General features: G+C 38.6%; 1 protein-coding gene across 1 annotated transcript; it reads left to right on the forward strand.

The window, feature by feature from the left end:
* The first annotated feature begins 231 nt into the window (after nt 1–231).
* On the forward strand, nt 232–16,285 carry LOC143040720 (phenoloxidase-activating factor 1-like). The gene is made up of 8 exons (XM_076212087.1): nt 232–375; nt 4,022–4,173; nt 9,742–9,938; nt 10,297–10,426; nt 11,997–12,108; nt 13,341–13,546; nt 13,976–14,169; nt 14,717–16,285. Exons 2-8 carry the CDS (start codon nt 4,077–4,079, stop codon nt 14,921–14,923), a joined length of 1,143 nt encoding a protein of 380 aa, XP_076068202.1. The 5' UTR covers nt 232–375; nt 4,022–4,076; the 3' UTR covers nt 14,924–16,285.
* The last annotated feature ends 818 nt before the right edge of the window (nt 16,286–17,103 follow it).

Below are 17,103 nucleotides of genomic sequence, written 5' to 3' on the forward strand. Positions count from 1 at the left end.
AATAATAATAATAATAATAATAATAACAATAATAATGATAATAATAATAATAATAATAATAATAATAATAACAATAATGAGGATAATAATAATAATAAACAATTCACATTAAAATGATCTCAATCCTCATAAAAGACATCAGCCAAAAGTGCTCACTGAACAACCACGAAGTCGCCCCTGTGACAGACATTTCCTTCCCAATCCAGAACCGCGCGCAGGTCACATGATCATGCTGGATGCTAAAGAAAACGGAGCGAGGGTGAGTTCATCCCCAACATACCGGTGTGAGTAGCTCACTGACCTTAGTGTGCACATCACCGTGCGTTGAGGTGGATCTTGAGTGTTCCTACGAGTTTGAGGACGATTTGAGTGGTCGTAAGTACTTCGGGAGTTTTTTGTTTGTTTTTTTTGTCATCTTAATTCTTTCTCGCTCCTTGATTATATTTCATTTTAGCCTATTTTTCTTTTAATCTGTCTTTTTTAAGAGAAAAAAAAATTCCTGTGTTCGGTGGCGTAAATTAATTTAATATTTTGAAATGTCACAACGATTATGAAGACTGTTCACAACAATATAGCCAGGCAGACCCCCAATACTGTGGAAACTCACTGAAATTAAAAATATATACATATATGCATGCATCTACATATACATGCACACACTACCACCAAATAGTGTTGGGCAAGGTTTATATAATAACTGGGTTAAAAATAGAGAGGAAAAACAGGGTGAAAGAGTCATGTTTTTGACCAAGAAAGGCTTAAATGAGACAAAGATTACATAAGGAAATAATAATGTAGAATTGATTATGATAAAAGTTGAAAATAGTGACAGGAAAAGTAGAAAATCTGTAGTGGTGTATGTGCCCTCGGAAACACATTTTTAAAGATTGACAATTCGAAAATGTTGGAAGACACAAGGCATACATTAAATGAAATACTGTAAGGAGAAAATTTAGTAATTATGGGGGACTTTAACTCTAAAGAAATATGTTGGGAGGAAATGACAGTGAAAGGCGGAATGGACCTTTAGGGAAACATACTACTGAAAATGACCATTGAATACACAATGACTCAATGGGTAAAAGCGAATACCAGATATAGAAATAAAGAAAAACCGTCAAGACTAGACTTAATATTTACGTCAGAGCCTGAAATTGGGGATAAAATGGAATACAAGACACCAATTGGGAAGAGTGACCACATGCTACTTGAGCTCGAACTAAAAGAAGAAATATATCTGGGAAGAAATGAGAAACACAGAAAAGGAAGACTAATGTATAACAGAACGGATTTTGGGAAACTCAGAAAATTCTTTCAAAAAGCAAATTGGGAAAACTTCTTTAATGAAGAAAGCACAGGTGGAAGGGCAATGGAACATATTAAAAGAAATATATTATGGAGTGGATAAATACGTAACAAAACAAAAACAGGAAAAGGTATACATTAAGTGCTGGTACAACAAAAAATGTAGTGAGGCAAAAGATAGAAGAGACAAAGCTTGGAAAAAGGGGAAAAAAAAACGGGTAAATGGCAAACACATATCAAACTAAGAAATGAATATGCAAAGATATGCAGGGAACAGAAAAATAGAATATGAAAAAGACATAATAGACAAATGTAAGGATCACCCTGAATTATTCTACAGATATGTAAATGGTAAATTAAGAAATAAACAGGAAATAGTGAAACTACGTCAAGGGAATACGGAATATATAGAAGATATAGAAATGACTGAAATTATGAACAAACATTCCAAATCTGTGTTCACTAAAGAAAATGTACACAATTGGGATGAAGGAAGGGGAGAAAGATCCCCCCTCCCCCAATGGAAGAAATAATTGTGACACAGAAAGAAATAAGGGACCAAATAATGAACCTTGATGTCAGAAAATCACGCGGCCCAGAAGGACTGCAAACTGGATACTAAAAGAATGTATAGATGAACTAACAGACAAAATATATAAGATAATAGATTACTCACTCAAAAAAGGAAAGGTACCACAAGACTGGAAAAATGTCAATATCGTGCTAATATATAAAGGAGGAAATAAGGAAGACCTAACAGACTATAGACCTATCTCCCTTACAAGTACAATAGCTAAAATCTGTGAAAAAGTCATCAAAAGTAGATGGACTAAACAGCTGGAAAAGAACAATATGCTAAATCTAAAACAATTAGGTTTTAGACACAGAAGATCATGTGCCACAAACCTTTGTTTTTATTCAAGGTTAATAGATATAATGCAAGAAAGGGGCGGATGGGCAGACTGTGCCTTCCTGGACTTACAAAAGGCGTTTGATAAAGTACCACACAAAAAATATTACGAAAACTCGAAACAACAGGATGTGCACACAGAAAACTACTGAAATGGATGGAAGACTTCTTGCATGGGAGAAAAATGAGAGTGGTGCTCAGAGATAAAAACTCTACCTGGGAAGAAATGATAAGTGGAGTCCCACAGGGTTCAGTATTGGCTCCGATGTTTGCTATATATGTAAATGACATGGCTGAATGTGTAGAATGCTACATGAACTTCTTTGCAGACGACGCAAAACTACTAAAGAAACTAAATACGTAAAAAGACTGTGAATCACTACAGGGAGACCTAGACAAAGTCTGGGAATGGAGTAAAAATGGGAAGTGAACTTCAACATAAAGAAATGTAGTATAATGGAATTTGGAAAAAGTAAAAAAAAAAAAAAAAAAAAAAAAAAAATCAGGACAATATAAAGTCGGTGTAAAGGAAGTAAAGAAAGTTAGTTCCAAAAAGGACCTAGGAGTAATTATCACCAAAGGCATTTTCCAGACAGGCATAGAAACAAAATAATCGGAGAAACCTACAATTTACTGAGATCAACAAAATCAAATAAAATAAAATCAAAATCAAATCAGCCATCCTGTGTCCACTGCTGAACAAGGGCCTCCTTCATAGCATTCCATGAATCACACGACCGCGCCATCCTGCCACGTCACTCCTGCAAACTTCTCGATCTCGTCTCTCCACGTTCTGTCTGGTCTCCCTCTTCCACGCTTCCTATCTCGCGGCGTCCACTCAGTAACACACTTGCTCCATCGCTCATCAGTCGTTCGCACTAACTAATTACTTGGATGAGGAAATGGTAAAAAAAAGATAAACAAATACTAGTCATACTGATAAGACCAAGATTGGAGTGCGCTGCAACACTATGGAAACCCAGTGCAAAAAAGAATATAGAGAAAATAGAAATAATCCAAAGAGCAACGACAAAGATAGCCCTAACACTTTCAAAATTAACTAAACAGGGAACTACCAACTCTGGAATAATGAAGAGAAAGAGGCGATCTATTGGCCATTTACAGAATCATGAAAGGCATGGAAGTTCTTGACAGAAAAGACTTATTAAAGTGAAATAAAAGAAAAACAAGGGGGCATGAAAAGAAACTCAAAAAGGATAGTTATAGAAGAGATCTGAGAAAAAAAAAATTCTATACAGAGTGGTGGATGTCTTGAATAAATTGGACGAAACAATAGTCTATGCAAACACCATATAAGAATTTCAGAACAAACTAGATATTGCAAGATACAAAGACGGTCACTACGAGCATAGCTCTCCATTCCGTATAATACAACTAGGTAAATATACACATACATGCATATATAAATACATATACATGAATGCATACATACACATATACATGCATACACATATACAGTACATGCATACATGCATACGTACATCAATCCATCCATATATACAATCATATATACATGTATGCTGCACTCACACACACATACATACACACACACATACACACACACTGTATACGGTACATACATACACATATACAAGCATACACATATATAGTACATGCACACGTACATCAATCCATCCATCCATACATACGTACATACATGCTGCACTCACACACATATATATACTGAAAATACATACATGCATGCATGCATGCACACACATACACATATATACAGGTTACACCCAATCTTTCTAACTAATATTTCTAACAACCTCTTATCGGCAGGCCAGGGCCTATTCTAGATTCGAAGTCGGGCTCATCGGGGCACCAGCCGATCTTGATGGCGAGACTCGCCGGCCTCCTCCCACTCCTGCTGGTCCTCCTCCAGCTGGCCCTCGAAGCCCCCGAGGTCACGGCGGAACCTAGTTCTCGTACAAGTAAGTCTTATGTCAACATCGTTTACTAGAACGCACTAGGAGAGTTCATCTACCCCAACACCACTATTAAAAATAAGTGAATGAGTAAATATATGGATAGATAAATAAATTAATTAATTAATTAATATATTGTTTCCAGTCAATCGTAGAAAAATAATCATTTTTAGTTTAGAGGAAAAAAATATATAATTACATAAATTTTTGGAATTTTGTAAATACGTGAAAAAGTCCTAGAGACATTTAATAGATGAGAGAGAGAGAGAGAGAGAGAGAGAGAGAGAGAGAGAGAGAGAGAGAGAGAGAGAGAGAGACACTTGTACAATTCTGGTGTGGAGATTTTTGTTCCGTGAGAAAAGATACTAAAAATGGTTCAACGGAAGGTGCGAGACAGCAATAAATAAATAAATAGAACAATAACGATAATAATAACGAAACGTGGTCTAGATTAAAAGAAAAAAGAAATAATAAGTATATACCGCAGGAAGACAAAAATACATAGAAACGAATAGACGAAAATCCAAAGCAAGGAAGAAACAATGAAAGAAGTACGATCGCCAAATGTAAAACTGAACCTCAAAGAGGTCAACGAAGATGGCAAGGGACATGGAACTGCCTAGTGTAAGCCTTATGGTCTCTTGCAGTCTCCTCCATTCTTATGTACTTAAGGAATCACTAACCTCGAAGTAGGAGAAAAGGTTGACGAAGCACAAGTTTGCTTTCCCTCCTCCTGTTAGTCACTATAATCTATCATCTATCCCGCCAGATGAATCTCCTTCATTTGTCTCTGGCCTCAAGTACATTTTGTTCTCTCAACGACTTCTTCGAAGACAGAAACTCTCTTCTCGATGGCCTTTTCAATATTTGTCCTCCACCTCATTCGGTCCTCCTTTCAACCCCTTTCTAGTCGACCTCCATTCGTAATGCAAACTGAAATAATGAACAAAAACTTTAGTCAGATTTCAATTTGAATTAGTTGTGTATGATAAAGTAATTGAAATATTGGGTCAAAATATATGAACGTGGAAGAGAAGGAAGGATTTGAACTCCTAAAAGACAAGATTAGAAAAAAAAAACGGGATCTCCAATTGTGTTCATTAGAAAAAGGATAAGTGCTTCAGGATTGACAAAGGGTCAACGTGGTACCAATCTATAATGGGAGAAATAATAATGAACGCCTGAATTGAAGACCAATGTCTCTGACCGGCATGCTAGCTAATTTGCACAGTGAAATATTGAAAAACAGATGAAATATCTAAAGACGAAGATTTTGACAGACAAATCAGAATATAGAAATGTAAGGTCGTGTTTCTTAAATCTGTTTAACTTTTATTCAAAAGCAGATGAGCTACAAGAGAGAGATGGATAGAGAGACTATGTAACTACGATCTACATATAGAAAAATCCTTTGACAAGGTACACAAACGACTAGAGTGGATGAGAGATTTCTCGAAAGATCAAATCATAAGAACATAAGAATGGAGGAAACTGCAGGAGACCATAGAGCCTACACTAGGCAGTTCCATGTCCATTACTACCTGCCATCCCTATCCATAAAGTTATCAAATCTTTTCTTAAAACAACCAATTGTTTTAGCGCTCACTACATGGTTACTAAGTCTATTCCATTCATTAACCACTCACGAAAACAAAAGAGAAGATATGAATAGAGAGAATTAACTAGCGATATCCTGCGAATCAGTACGAATTTGGGCAAATGACCTTATGAAGGGACCAACAAGCTACACGAACCTACTCGCAGAGGACACAATAATCCTAAAAGGGTTAGATATACTTATTACAAATCTCCCAACTGGAGCCAAATGTGGAGAATATATTTGAATTAAGAGGAGCAAAGAACTGTTAATGTATAAAAATGACATTAATGATTTATTCCAAGTAAAATGAAACAATTACAGAAACGACTGAGGTAGTCATAGATTATTTGGTACCCAACAAGCACAACAAGATTTGATCCGTCCGTGATAAGAATATGCAGCAGAGGTATGGTCTCCATAAAAAATAACAAAATAAATAAATAAATAGACAAACAGATAAGTTATTGAATAGATAAACAAAGAAATAGATAAATAAGTAAAGATAAGATTGAGAGAATACAAAGAAAACCAAAACAGTCTTCAGCCTAGCAGACAGGGAAAGAGTAGTAAAACAGGATCTCTCTCATTAGAAGAGAGATTTTTTTTTCTTTTTTTGTGCTCAGGCCTTACTGTGGATATGTTGTGTCTTGTTGCATTGTTTGTGACCCTAGGCAATGGGCGAGATGCAGGGATGACCCAAGAATAGAGGGAGGGAGGGAGGGGTGAATGGGGGGGTGGAATGGGTGGGGATGAATTGGGTGGGAGTAGAATTATGCCTTTTGATTTTGGCTACCTCCCTGGTAAGGGGGAAAGAGCCCTTGGCATTAACATGTATGTATGTGTTCAGAGACAGAATGGCCAAGAATGGCGAGCAAAATCTCTTCGTATGGAATGAGAGAGTAACAATAGGTCATATGAAAAAAATAAATAGATAAAAATGATATAAGTAAGGAAAATAAGAATAAATTGATAGATTAATGGTTCATAGATAAATAAATAAATAGATAAATAAATGTGCCCGAATGATATCAAGAACCATATTTTTCTATAGATGCAAAAAAATCTTAATTAGTTTTACAGAAACGACAATCGATTAAGTAAACACGAATGAGTTTTAAAGATGAGACAGTAGAAAATAAATAGATAAATAAATAAACAAATAAATGAATAAGTAAATTCAAATCCAAGTTTGATAGGTGGGGACAAAAAAAAAAGCGGAACCCTACGAGTATAATTTTCCCTACAGATTTCAGTTTGCTAACTCTACGAGTAATTAAGTAAATACAAAAACACGTGAGCACGCACATACACACACACACACACACACACACGTCGTGGGAAATTCAGACCACTTCTCAGGATATGAAGGAATACATTTTCCCAAATATATGAATATGCAGCCCAAACTGGAGCATCACAAGAATTCAGATCTAAATTAAGGGTATAAACCATGTTGGAACCGTACATAAATTTGAGGTTAGATAAGATAAATTTGAGGCAGTAGTAGACGGGATCCCCCGAGCGTTGCTCACAAAGGACTCCTGTACTAACGAGGCCAAATGTTATGTTATGGAAAACCCAGTTTCATCAGACAAAAACAGGATGAGAAGCCTGCGAGGGAGATAGGGAGGGAGGAGGGAGGAGGGGAAGAAAGTTACACAGTATATACTGTACATAGGCCCTAATCTCCCTTATAAGGGTGGGTGAGTGACAGCATCAGAACAAATGTCCTTCCCCCTAACTCGAAGTAAAAAATAAACAAATAAATAAATACTGAAAATTAATAAATAAATAAATATAAATATTTCATTCGACGGCGACCATGAAGTCGACCAATGACGTCACGAATTGTGACGTAGCTGATCGTGACATGGCCCATATGACGTCATATCCGTGTTCCATAGGGTATAAGCAAGCAAGAACTGAAACGATTAATCTAAAACGCCTAAAACGCACAACAAATATCCATTAATAATATATATAATAATTTATATAATTCTGGCAATACAAATCGTGAAACACATCTAAAAAATATCTTATTTGATAGTGGAACCTTGTAAGATGTCGTGATTGTTAATACTGAAAATATTGACAATATCTTTATTGCGACGTGACGGACCTTCAGTGACCCGACGACATTCTAATGATCTTGAAACGACGACTTCAACTCGGATTATGAATTCAAAGCCTTGAAAGCAGATTTGGAACAGCGGGTGATGTTAACCGACATTGTATATTATGTGACAATCTAAAAAATGAAAATAAATAATAATAATATTAACAACAAATAATAATGATAATAATTAATATAATAATAAACCATACGTGAAATAAAATAATAAAGACAAAAGTGTGCTTTGGGTCCATTAATAAGCTCAGTGCTAATTAACGGACAGATATTCAAATACAAAATAAAAATAAAATGAGAATACATGAAATGAAAATACAAAAAAATAATAAATACATAAACAACCAATGTGACAGTTAGAAGTGCAAATAAACAAATAAAAACAAATTGATAAAGAGACCCAAATTCGTCCGGAGGGCTTTAAGTCGTATTTAAAAATTAGAAGAAAAAAAAACTAACCCAGTTTAGTTCAGTTAACCCTCTCGCCAAACGTGTGTAGTTCAGCCTTAATGGTCCACTACAGGACCGGCCTGCCCCCCCGAGGGACTACAGGACCTGTGTAACTCACCACGGTGGCTTAATCCGGATTGGTATGGTGGTATGTGTGGTGGTATGTATGGTGGTATGTGTGGTGAGGAGTGCTACATGTGAAGTTTGTGGTATGTTGGTATGGATGTGGTTGTGATTCAAGTCTGAAACCACTGTAATCAGTTCGGCCATACTGATGTGGTGCTGCTATAAGCATATAATATGCAACACTGGTCTATCGCACCTCTGATGGAGAGGCAGGGGGTCGAACCCGGGCCTTCCGCGTTCCAAGACAGGGACGTTAACCACTGCTCCACGCAGTGAACGCCCGAGGGATGGGATCGAACTAGAGGCCATGACGCACTCTCGATTGATTGATTAATCATTAATTGCTTGCTTACACGATAGATGGACAAATCATATGACTGATAAGTGGATTGGTTGGTTGAACGATGAACTGACTGTTGGGTTGATTGAATGGTTGATGGATGGATGAGTTGATTGGTTGTTGATAAGTTGAATACGGACTGACTAGTTAATCCTTTATTAATCAACTGTTGGATTGATTGAATGGTTGATGGATGGATGAGTTGATTGGTTGTTGATAAGTCCAATGCGGACTGACTAGTTAATCTATTAATCAACTGTTGGATTGATTGAATGGTTGATGGATGGATGAGTTGATTGGTTGTTGATAAGTTCAATGCGGACTGACTAGTTAATCTATTAATCAATTGGTGGATGAGTGGAAGGGAAGAAGAAAGGAAGGAAGGATGGATTGTTGATTGATGGATGAATTGATTGACTATTGATTGGTTGAGTAATCAATAAATAAATTGACCGATTGCTGGACGGATGAACTGTTTGACTACTGATTGGTTATTTGAGTGATTGATCAATCGATGAATTGATTGACTGCTGATGCGTTGATAAGTTGATCACAAATTTATTAATAAATTGAGCCAGCACTGGGTGGAAGAATAAATGACCACAAGAATGAAGTGAGACTGCAAGAGACCATAAGGCCTACATTAGGCAGTTCCATATCCATTACCACCTGTCATCCCCATCCATGAAATTATCTAACCTTCTCTCAAAACAATCAATCGTTTCAGCGTTGACTACATGGTCACTAAGTCAATTCCATTCGGTAACCACTCTGTCGGTAAACCAATTCTTGCCTATTTCCTTCTTATATATAAATTTATCCAATTTCAATTCATTACTGCGAGTCCTGCACTGTTGTTAATATGATGAATAGATGGATGGATGGATGGATGGATGGATTGATTGATGAAGCCCTTGGCTTTCCCAACAGGTCAGAGTAAAGGATATAGAAGATTCCGTTTCCGTAAGACAGGAAGGAAGTCACTTAGTGGAGGATCCTTGGAGTCCTGCAACTGCATCCTTCTTCAGGATTGCCCCGCACTCCACAAGCTACTCCTGGATGACACCATGGAGGGCAGGAAGACGGTGCGGAACGCCATCTGTGGATTCCAGGGCACCAGATCAAAGGTAAGAAGTATACGAGTCGTTTGAAGATAGCTGGGTAGCCAGGCTCCGCCTACTTCTCGCCAGTAATAACCAATCACGGGGAAGCTCTACCTCCTTAGGAAGGAAGCCACGCCCCCCGCCCCCCACCGGGACCAATGATAATGACAACAATGATACTCGTAATAACAACAATTCTAATAACAAAAATAATAACACTTATGATCATTACAACAACAATAATGATAATAATATTTATGATAACAATGATGATGATAATAATAATAAAGAATAATAACAACAATGATAATATTAAGATATGCTAAGTAATAATAATGACAATTACAATAATTCACATTTCCTTTCTTTTTATATCTACCAGGTATGTTGCCCAGAGGAGTCAACAAAACTTCCCGAAGACTGTGGCGATGTCAAGATCGACGATCAGCGTTTTGTCGGTCGAGTTACTCAACCGGGCCTTTACCCGTGGCTCGCCCTCCTCGGCTACAAAGGTGAGGCTCAAGCTGAGGCTCAGACTGGAGCTCAAGCTGAGGCTTAGACTGAGGCTCAAGCTGAGATTAAGACTGAGGCTCAAGCTGAGACTGAGGTTTAGACTGAGGCTCAGACTGTGGCTCAAGCTGAGACTAAGACTGAGGCTCAAGCTGAGATTAAGACTGAGGCTCAAGCTGAGACTGAGGCTTAGACTGAGGCTCAGACTGGGGCTCAAGCTGAGACTAAGACTGAGGCTCACGCTGAGACTGAGGCTTAGACTGAGGCTCAGACTGGGGCTCAAGCTGAGACTAAGACTGAGGCTCAAGCTGAGGCTCAGACTGGGGCTCATGCTGAGATTAAGACTGGGGCTCAAGCTGATACTAAGACTGAGGATCAAGCTAAAGCTCAGACTGAGGCTCAAACTGAGGCTCAGGCCGGGGCTCAGGCTGAGGCTCAGACTAAGGCTCAGGCTGGGGCTCAGGCTCCAGGAACACCTTTGGAATACAATTTTTAGAATACTTTCCATTACTAACTACTCTCTTGAATCGGGTCGATGCTGAGGCCTGGATAATACCGAAGGAATATATTCGGAATACCTGTGGTCAGTGGTTGAGGATCAGTGGATATCTTTGGAATATTTTCAGAATACTTGTCCTCAATGTCTGACACTGTGGATCAGCCAAAATGTTAGATTAGCCAAAATTAAACTGTTCAAATTAGCCAAATTTTCGAACCAACCAAAATTAGCCAGTTTTTCGAATCAGCATTTTTTTTCTTCAGATTAGCCAAATTTTTCCCAAATCAGCCAAATCATTTTAGTCAGCCCTCAGCCAAATTCTCAAAACAGTGGTTTATTTTCTTAGCATTTTCTATGCCCGGCGCTTGTTGATTACCACTATTACGTTCATTACTCCAACATTATCATATCTCAACCTTCCTGGAGACAAAAATGTCCTCTTCCTTTGCCCCCCCACCCCCACACATGTGCGTTTATTCTTCCAAGCAATCTTATTCAGTCGTGATGATGCCCAAACTCTTCCTCAATGCAGGACCAACCAGCGGGTCAAAAATCATCACTTAAAAGAGAATTTTCTCCAGCCTGACGTCGGACGGTCTTATTCAATTTGGGGCAGTGGGGGTCACAAGGACCCCTTCTTGGGGGAGTCAAAGTCCCCCCCCCCCACTATGTGGATGTTCAGTGATACAATTTGTTTTAGGCTTTCTTCGAGAGTTTGATCAACAGAAATGCATAAAGTATGGGGGAGTTCACTATGTGGATGTTCAGTGATATATATTGTTTTAGGCTTTCTTCGAGAGTTTGATCAACAGCAATACATAATGTATGATACAACCTAAGGGTACACAAATCGACTAACATCTTCCTTCCCTCCCCTGGTGACGTAACTGGAAGTATACTAGTCTCACATTCAGTTGTGGGTTCGAATCCCGCACTCCTCTCCGATTCCCAGCAGACTGCTAGTTACCTGCTTCCCAACAGCCCCCAAAGCGCGTTTGGTAAAGGTGACGGCTTCGGCCGCAGCCACTCGGCGCCTCCTGGCGTGGGTACTTCATCGCCTTCTTCCTTTGCAGAGCCTGGGTCAAGAGAGGTCGAGTTTCTTTGTGGAGGAACTGTCATTACCGACAAACACATCCTAACGTCTGCGCATTGTGTTCACCAAAGCACCCTTCGCACCAAATCTCTGTAAGTTTCTTTTACTATTTTTTTTTTCTTTACAAAGGATTACAAAGGCGGAGCATGCCGACAGGAGACCTTTTGATCCATATCTAGGTCGGATGCAAAAAAAAAAAAAAAAAAAAAAAAAAAAATCATAATAATAAATTAAAACTATAATAATGTAAAAATAACAAATAAAATACATAAATAAATGCATAGGTATAGTTGAATAACAAACAAAAAGGTAAATAGTAAATGATTATAAATTGACATATAACTAATAATAAATGAAAATCAGACAGACAAATTATAACAAAACAAAAACAAATAATATAACATAAATTATAATCATTACAGCATCTTACTTAGGTATTTATCTAAATGATTCTTAAAGCTTCGAACTGAACTACATTGCACTACCTGTGCAGGAAGTTTATTCCATTCATTAACTACACGGTTGGCAAAGTTGTTTCTACCTACTTCCAAATTGAATCTATTTCTGGATAGTTTGAGACCATTGTTTCTTGTCTGATTCTCATTCAATGTGAAAATTTGGTCACTTTTGATGTTGTCAATTCCCTTTAAAATCTTAAAGACCTGTATCAAGTCACCTCTGAGTCTACGCTTTTTTAGGGAAAACAGATTCATGTGCTTAAGTCGATTTTCGTATGATTTATTTTTGATATTTGGAATCAGTTTTGTGGCTCGCCGTTGTACTTTTTCCAGTCTGTCAATGTCTTTAATGAGATTCGGTGACCATACAGAAACAGCATATTCCAAATGTGGACGAACTAACGATTTATATAGCTTGTTAATGAGTGATGGACTTTTGAAATCAAAAGATCGCGCAATCAATCCCAGAATCTTATTTGCTTTCTCAGAGGCTGAAATACACTGCTTGGATGATTTGAGGTCGTTACTGATAATTACGCCGAGATCTTTTTCACTATCCACTTTTGTTAACGAATTTCCAAATAACTTGTAATCGTACTTACTGTTATTTTTACCTATGTGCATTACCTTGCATTTACTTGTGTTAAATTTCATTAGCCACTTTTCAGACCATTGCTGTAATTGATCTAAATCTTCTTCAATTTTCATTTTTCCTCTCGAGTCAACTTTTTAATCAATTTAATGTTCATTCTTGTGTCAATTTCCCCCCCATACATCATACTTCTATTAATGAATAGATGACCACCCATGCTGGGGATTCGAACTGTCATGCTACTCGTGCCAACTTCTCCCATTCTCTTTCTCAGGGTGACGGTGCGCGTGGGCGAGCACTCCATCCACACCCTCGAGGCCGACCTGTGCCCGGCGGAGAACCGGAACCATCCGTCTTGCCGTGAGAACCACGTCGACCTCCGAGTGGATGACATCATCATCTATCCTGCTTACCGCCCAGGACCACGCTACTCCTTCGACATCGCCATTGTCAAAGTCAAGGACAAGATCCGATTCAACGGTAAGGATGATCTCTATATAAAAGTATATAAATGAATCCATAAATAATATATAATAATAAAAATAATAGTAATAATAATGTGACCAACTTACCACCGCCTCGTTAGTGACAGGTCTTGATGAATGAAACGTTCGGATTACATTTGTGGAATAGGTTCCGTGTGCCCCCAAAGCCCCCCACAGGGTAGGGAGGGGTGGGGGGGGAGTTCATCATGCAGGCGACCTCTCCCCCAAACCCCCACCCAAGTGCCCCCCTTTAGCTGATTAAAGCCGCCTGTTTCGGTTCAATCCCACTGCGATGGAAGAAACCACCCAAATACTCGTTACATAGTCTCTATCCGAAGTCACCTAAGATTTTGGTTCCGAACGGCAGTTCGGAACGTCACTCGAGTACCTCGTTCTCCTCTCAGTGTGCCCCTGGTCCTTACAGACTTTGTGCAGCCCATCTGCCTGGCAAGCCCCAATGTGCCTCCTATAGGAGGGCTGACGACGGAGAGTGGGTGGTCCCTGGAGGTCGACGGAACCGAATTCGGGAGACTCGACGTTGTCCACCAGAAGACCTTGAGTGCCGTCACCCTCGCCTCGTGCAACACGACCTTCAAGGGCATCATCGAAGACCACATGGTGAGTCCATCTCCCTGGTTTCTCCTCCCACTGGGTAACAGCCATGCTACTCATGCCAACTTCTAATCAGGCGTGGATGAAAGTTAACATAAGAATGGAGGAGGCTGAGACCATAAGGCCTACACTAGGCAGTTCCATGTCCATTACCATCTGCCATTTCCATCCATAAATCTGTCTAATCTTTTCTTAAAACAACGGGTAGTTTCAGCTTTCACTACATGGTTACTAAGTCTATTCCATTCATTAACCACTCTGGAATCTATTGCCTATTTCTTTTTTAAATCTAAAATTGTCCAATTTAATTATATTACTACCAGTCCTGCCCTGCTGTCTTAATGTGATGATATTGCCTGCACCACCCTTGTTAAATCCCTTGATTCACTTGAATACCTCTATTAGATCACCCCGCACTCTTCGTCTTTGCAGACTGTAAGTATAAGGTCCCTAATCCATCACACCACCAAAGTCACAGACCTCCAAAGGGCCAAATGACGTCACAGGGCCTCCTCCTCCTCGACCTTTGCCTAATTCGTTCCTTTTTCGGCAGCTGTGCGCGCGCCCTCGGAGAGGCTCCCCGCCCATCTGCCTTCGGGCTTCCGGGGGTATGGTCTTCCTCAGCCTCGTGGAGGACCGTTACTCCCTCCTGGGCATCCCTGCCTTCGGCCACAGTTCCTGCAGCGACTCGACCTACCCGGATGCCTACATCTCCGTCGCCTTCTTCAACAGTTGGATCAGAAGGGTTATTCAGCAATAGACACTCCCGTCCTCCCGCCCACACCTTCACACCGGGAGCGAAAATCCCACACAGGGTCAATTAGAGTTTTGCTACGTCACGCGCCAGATGGCTTTGTTCATCTCACAGAAACCCCTTCCTCCAACTACGTTTAGGTGTCATTAAAAAAAAAAAAAAAAGGAGCTTACACCAGGAGTCGTTTAGCTGCGGCCAAAAACATCACCTTTGCCCTGTGTGCTGTTCAGGTGGCCGGGGCAGGTGGCAGTAGCCGTCGGGAGGTTAAAAAAAATCCTTCTAGCTATCCGTACACAAAGGGCAAAGTCTGTATCTCCGGACCTCCATGGAACACCACTGCGTTCCCATTTTCCCTTCCAAGGACTCATATATATATATATATATATATGTATATATATATATATATATATATATATATATATGTATATATATGATAGCCAAATTACCCGTGCGTTGCTGCGAGTTCGTGGATAATCCCTAACCTAACCATACCACACCTAACTTTAACCCTTAACCCTAACCAAAATAATAATTTTTAATGAAATATACCTTTAAACACCCTCTCCCAGGTGTGCGCCCCCCTACCCGAAGGTAAGGAAACCCTAGTTTGAAAATACATGCATACACAAACACAAATATCATGTACACATTCTTTTGCGTGCGTTTGTGTGTGTGTGGATTGACAATAAATGTCTACAGCTAAAAGGTGATGAAATGCATCTCGTATATGTATCTTCAGAATATACGTATATGGTAATAGGGGTTTATTTGCAAAAACCTAGGGGGAGTTTGTGAAAAACAATTTACGCCCGCACTAAATCAAATGAAAATACCCAATATTTCAACATTTGGTAAAATTATACAATCATTTTACATTTGCATGATTTTTTTTTACAAAAGCTATCATGGTTTGTGGCAACATTAATGTCACAAATATAAATAATATTTATGAACACATACAATGGTTTGTTTAATCATATTAATTCTTATGTTACAAAATAATACGCGTTTAAAGGGGGGACTATGGTAGTGGCGCGTTCCCTCACCATAAACCACCTAACTTTAACCCTTAACCCTGAACAAAATATTTCTTTTTAAATGAAATATAGTTATCCAAGTACCTGGAGTGATAGCATCAGAAAATACATGGTTATGGGGGTCTATCTTCAATACCCTAGGAGTTCGTGTACAAACAACTAAACAGACAGACAGACAGAGGCTACTACTTTATTATATATATAAAACCTGACTAGACACTAAACCTATATATCATTTTACATTGTAATACATTATCTTAAGAATCGAAAATGTGTATTAGCATTTTTTCTCCTAAGTTCAACAGTTTTTAATAAATATAGACTAAATAAATCGTTGTATTTTCATTTATTCATTCATTTTGTATTTTCAATTAATCCACCTATTTACTAAGAGGCTTCTCCCTTATGAAGGAGGTAGTCTTCTTCAAATATGTTTTATATATATATATATATATATATATATATATATATATATATATATATATATATATATATAGTATATCAGAGGCGACTCCAGGTCATCAACGTCACTCGGGCTCATCACAGATTTCGCCTAAGACACATGCATAAATGAGGGTAAGAGACGTAATGCACACCGTAGACTTTTACCTCTACCAAGCTAATACGTATTAGCCCTAGTTACTGGACAGTTTTCCGTTCCTAGAATATTGTATAATTTAAATCTTTCTTACATTAGAATTTAAATCCTAAGCTCTGTAGAAATCTATTGTTTCAAAGAAACATTGAATTTGAATTACTTTTAATTCTTACAATTATAGATAACAACTTGGGCCGGTAAGCCCGAGCGCATCATCAATTCAAGAGATGCCAGTTAGTCTTTTACCCAGCTTACCAAGCTAATTTGTATTAGCCCGAGTTACTGGACAGTTTTCAGTTCCTTTAAGAATATTGTAGAATTGAGATCTTTCATACATTGGAATTTAAATCCTAAGCTCTGTAGAAATCTATTGTATCAAGGAAACATTGAATTTGAATTACTTTTAAATTCTTACAATTATAGATAATAACAAGGCTGTAAGCTCTGAGCCCGAGCGGCGGAGGCAGGATCCAGAAAAGCTCTGATTGGCCGAGCCGAGAAGCAGCTCGACTATCATTGGGTGACGAGTCAGGCGCGTTATATAGGAGCAA

The sequence above is a fragment of the Oratosquilla oratoria genome, chromosome 29 (assembly GCF_046742065.1).
Source record: "Oratosquilla oratoria isolate Oo_2021 chromosome 29, ASM4674206v1, whole genome shotgun sequence".
In the NCBI taxonomy this organism is placed as follows: Eukaryota; Metazoa; Arthropoda; class Malacostraca; order Stomatopoda; family Squillidae; genus Oratosquilla; species Oratosquilla oratoria.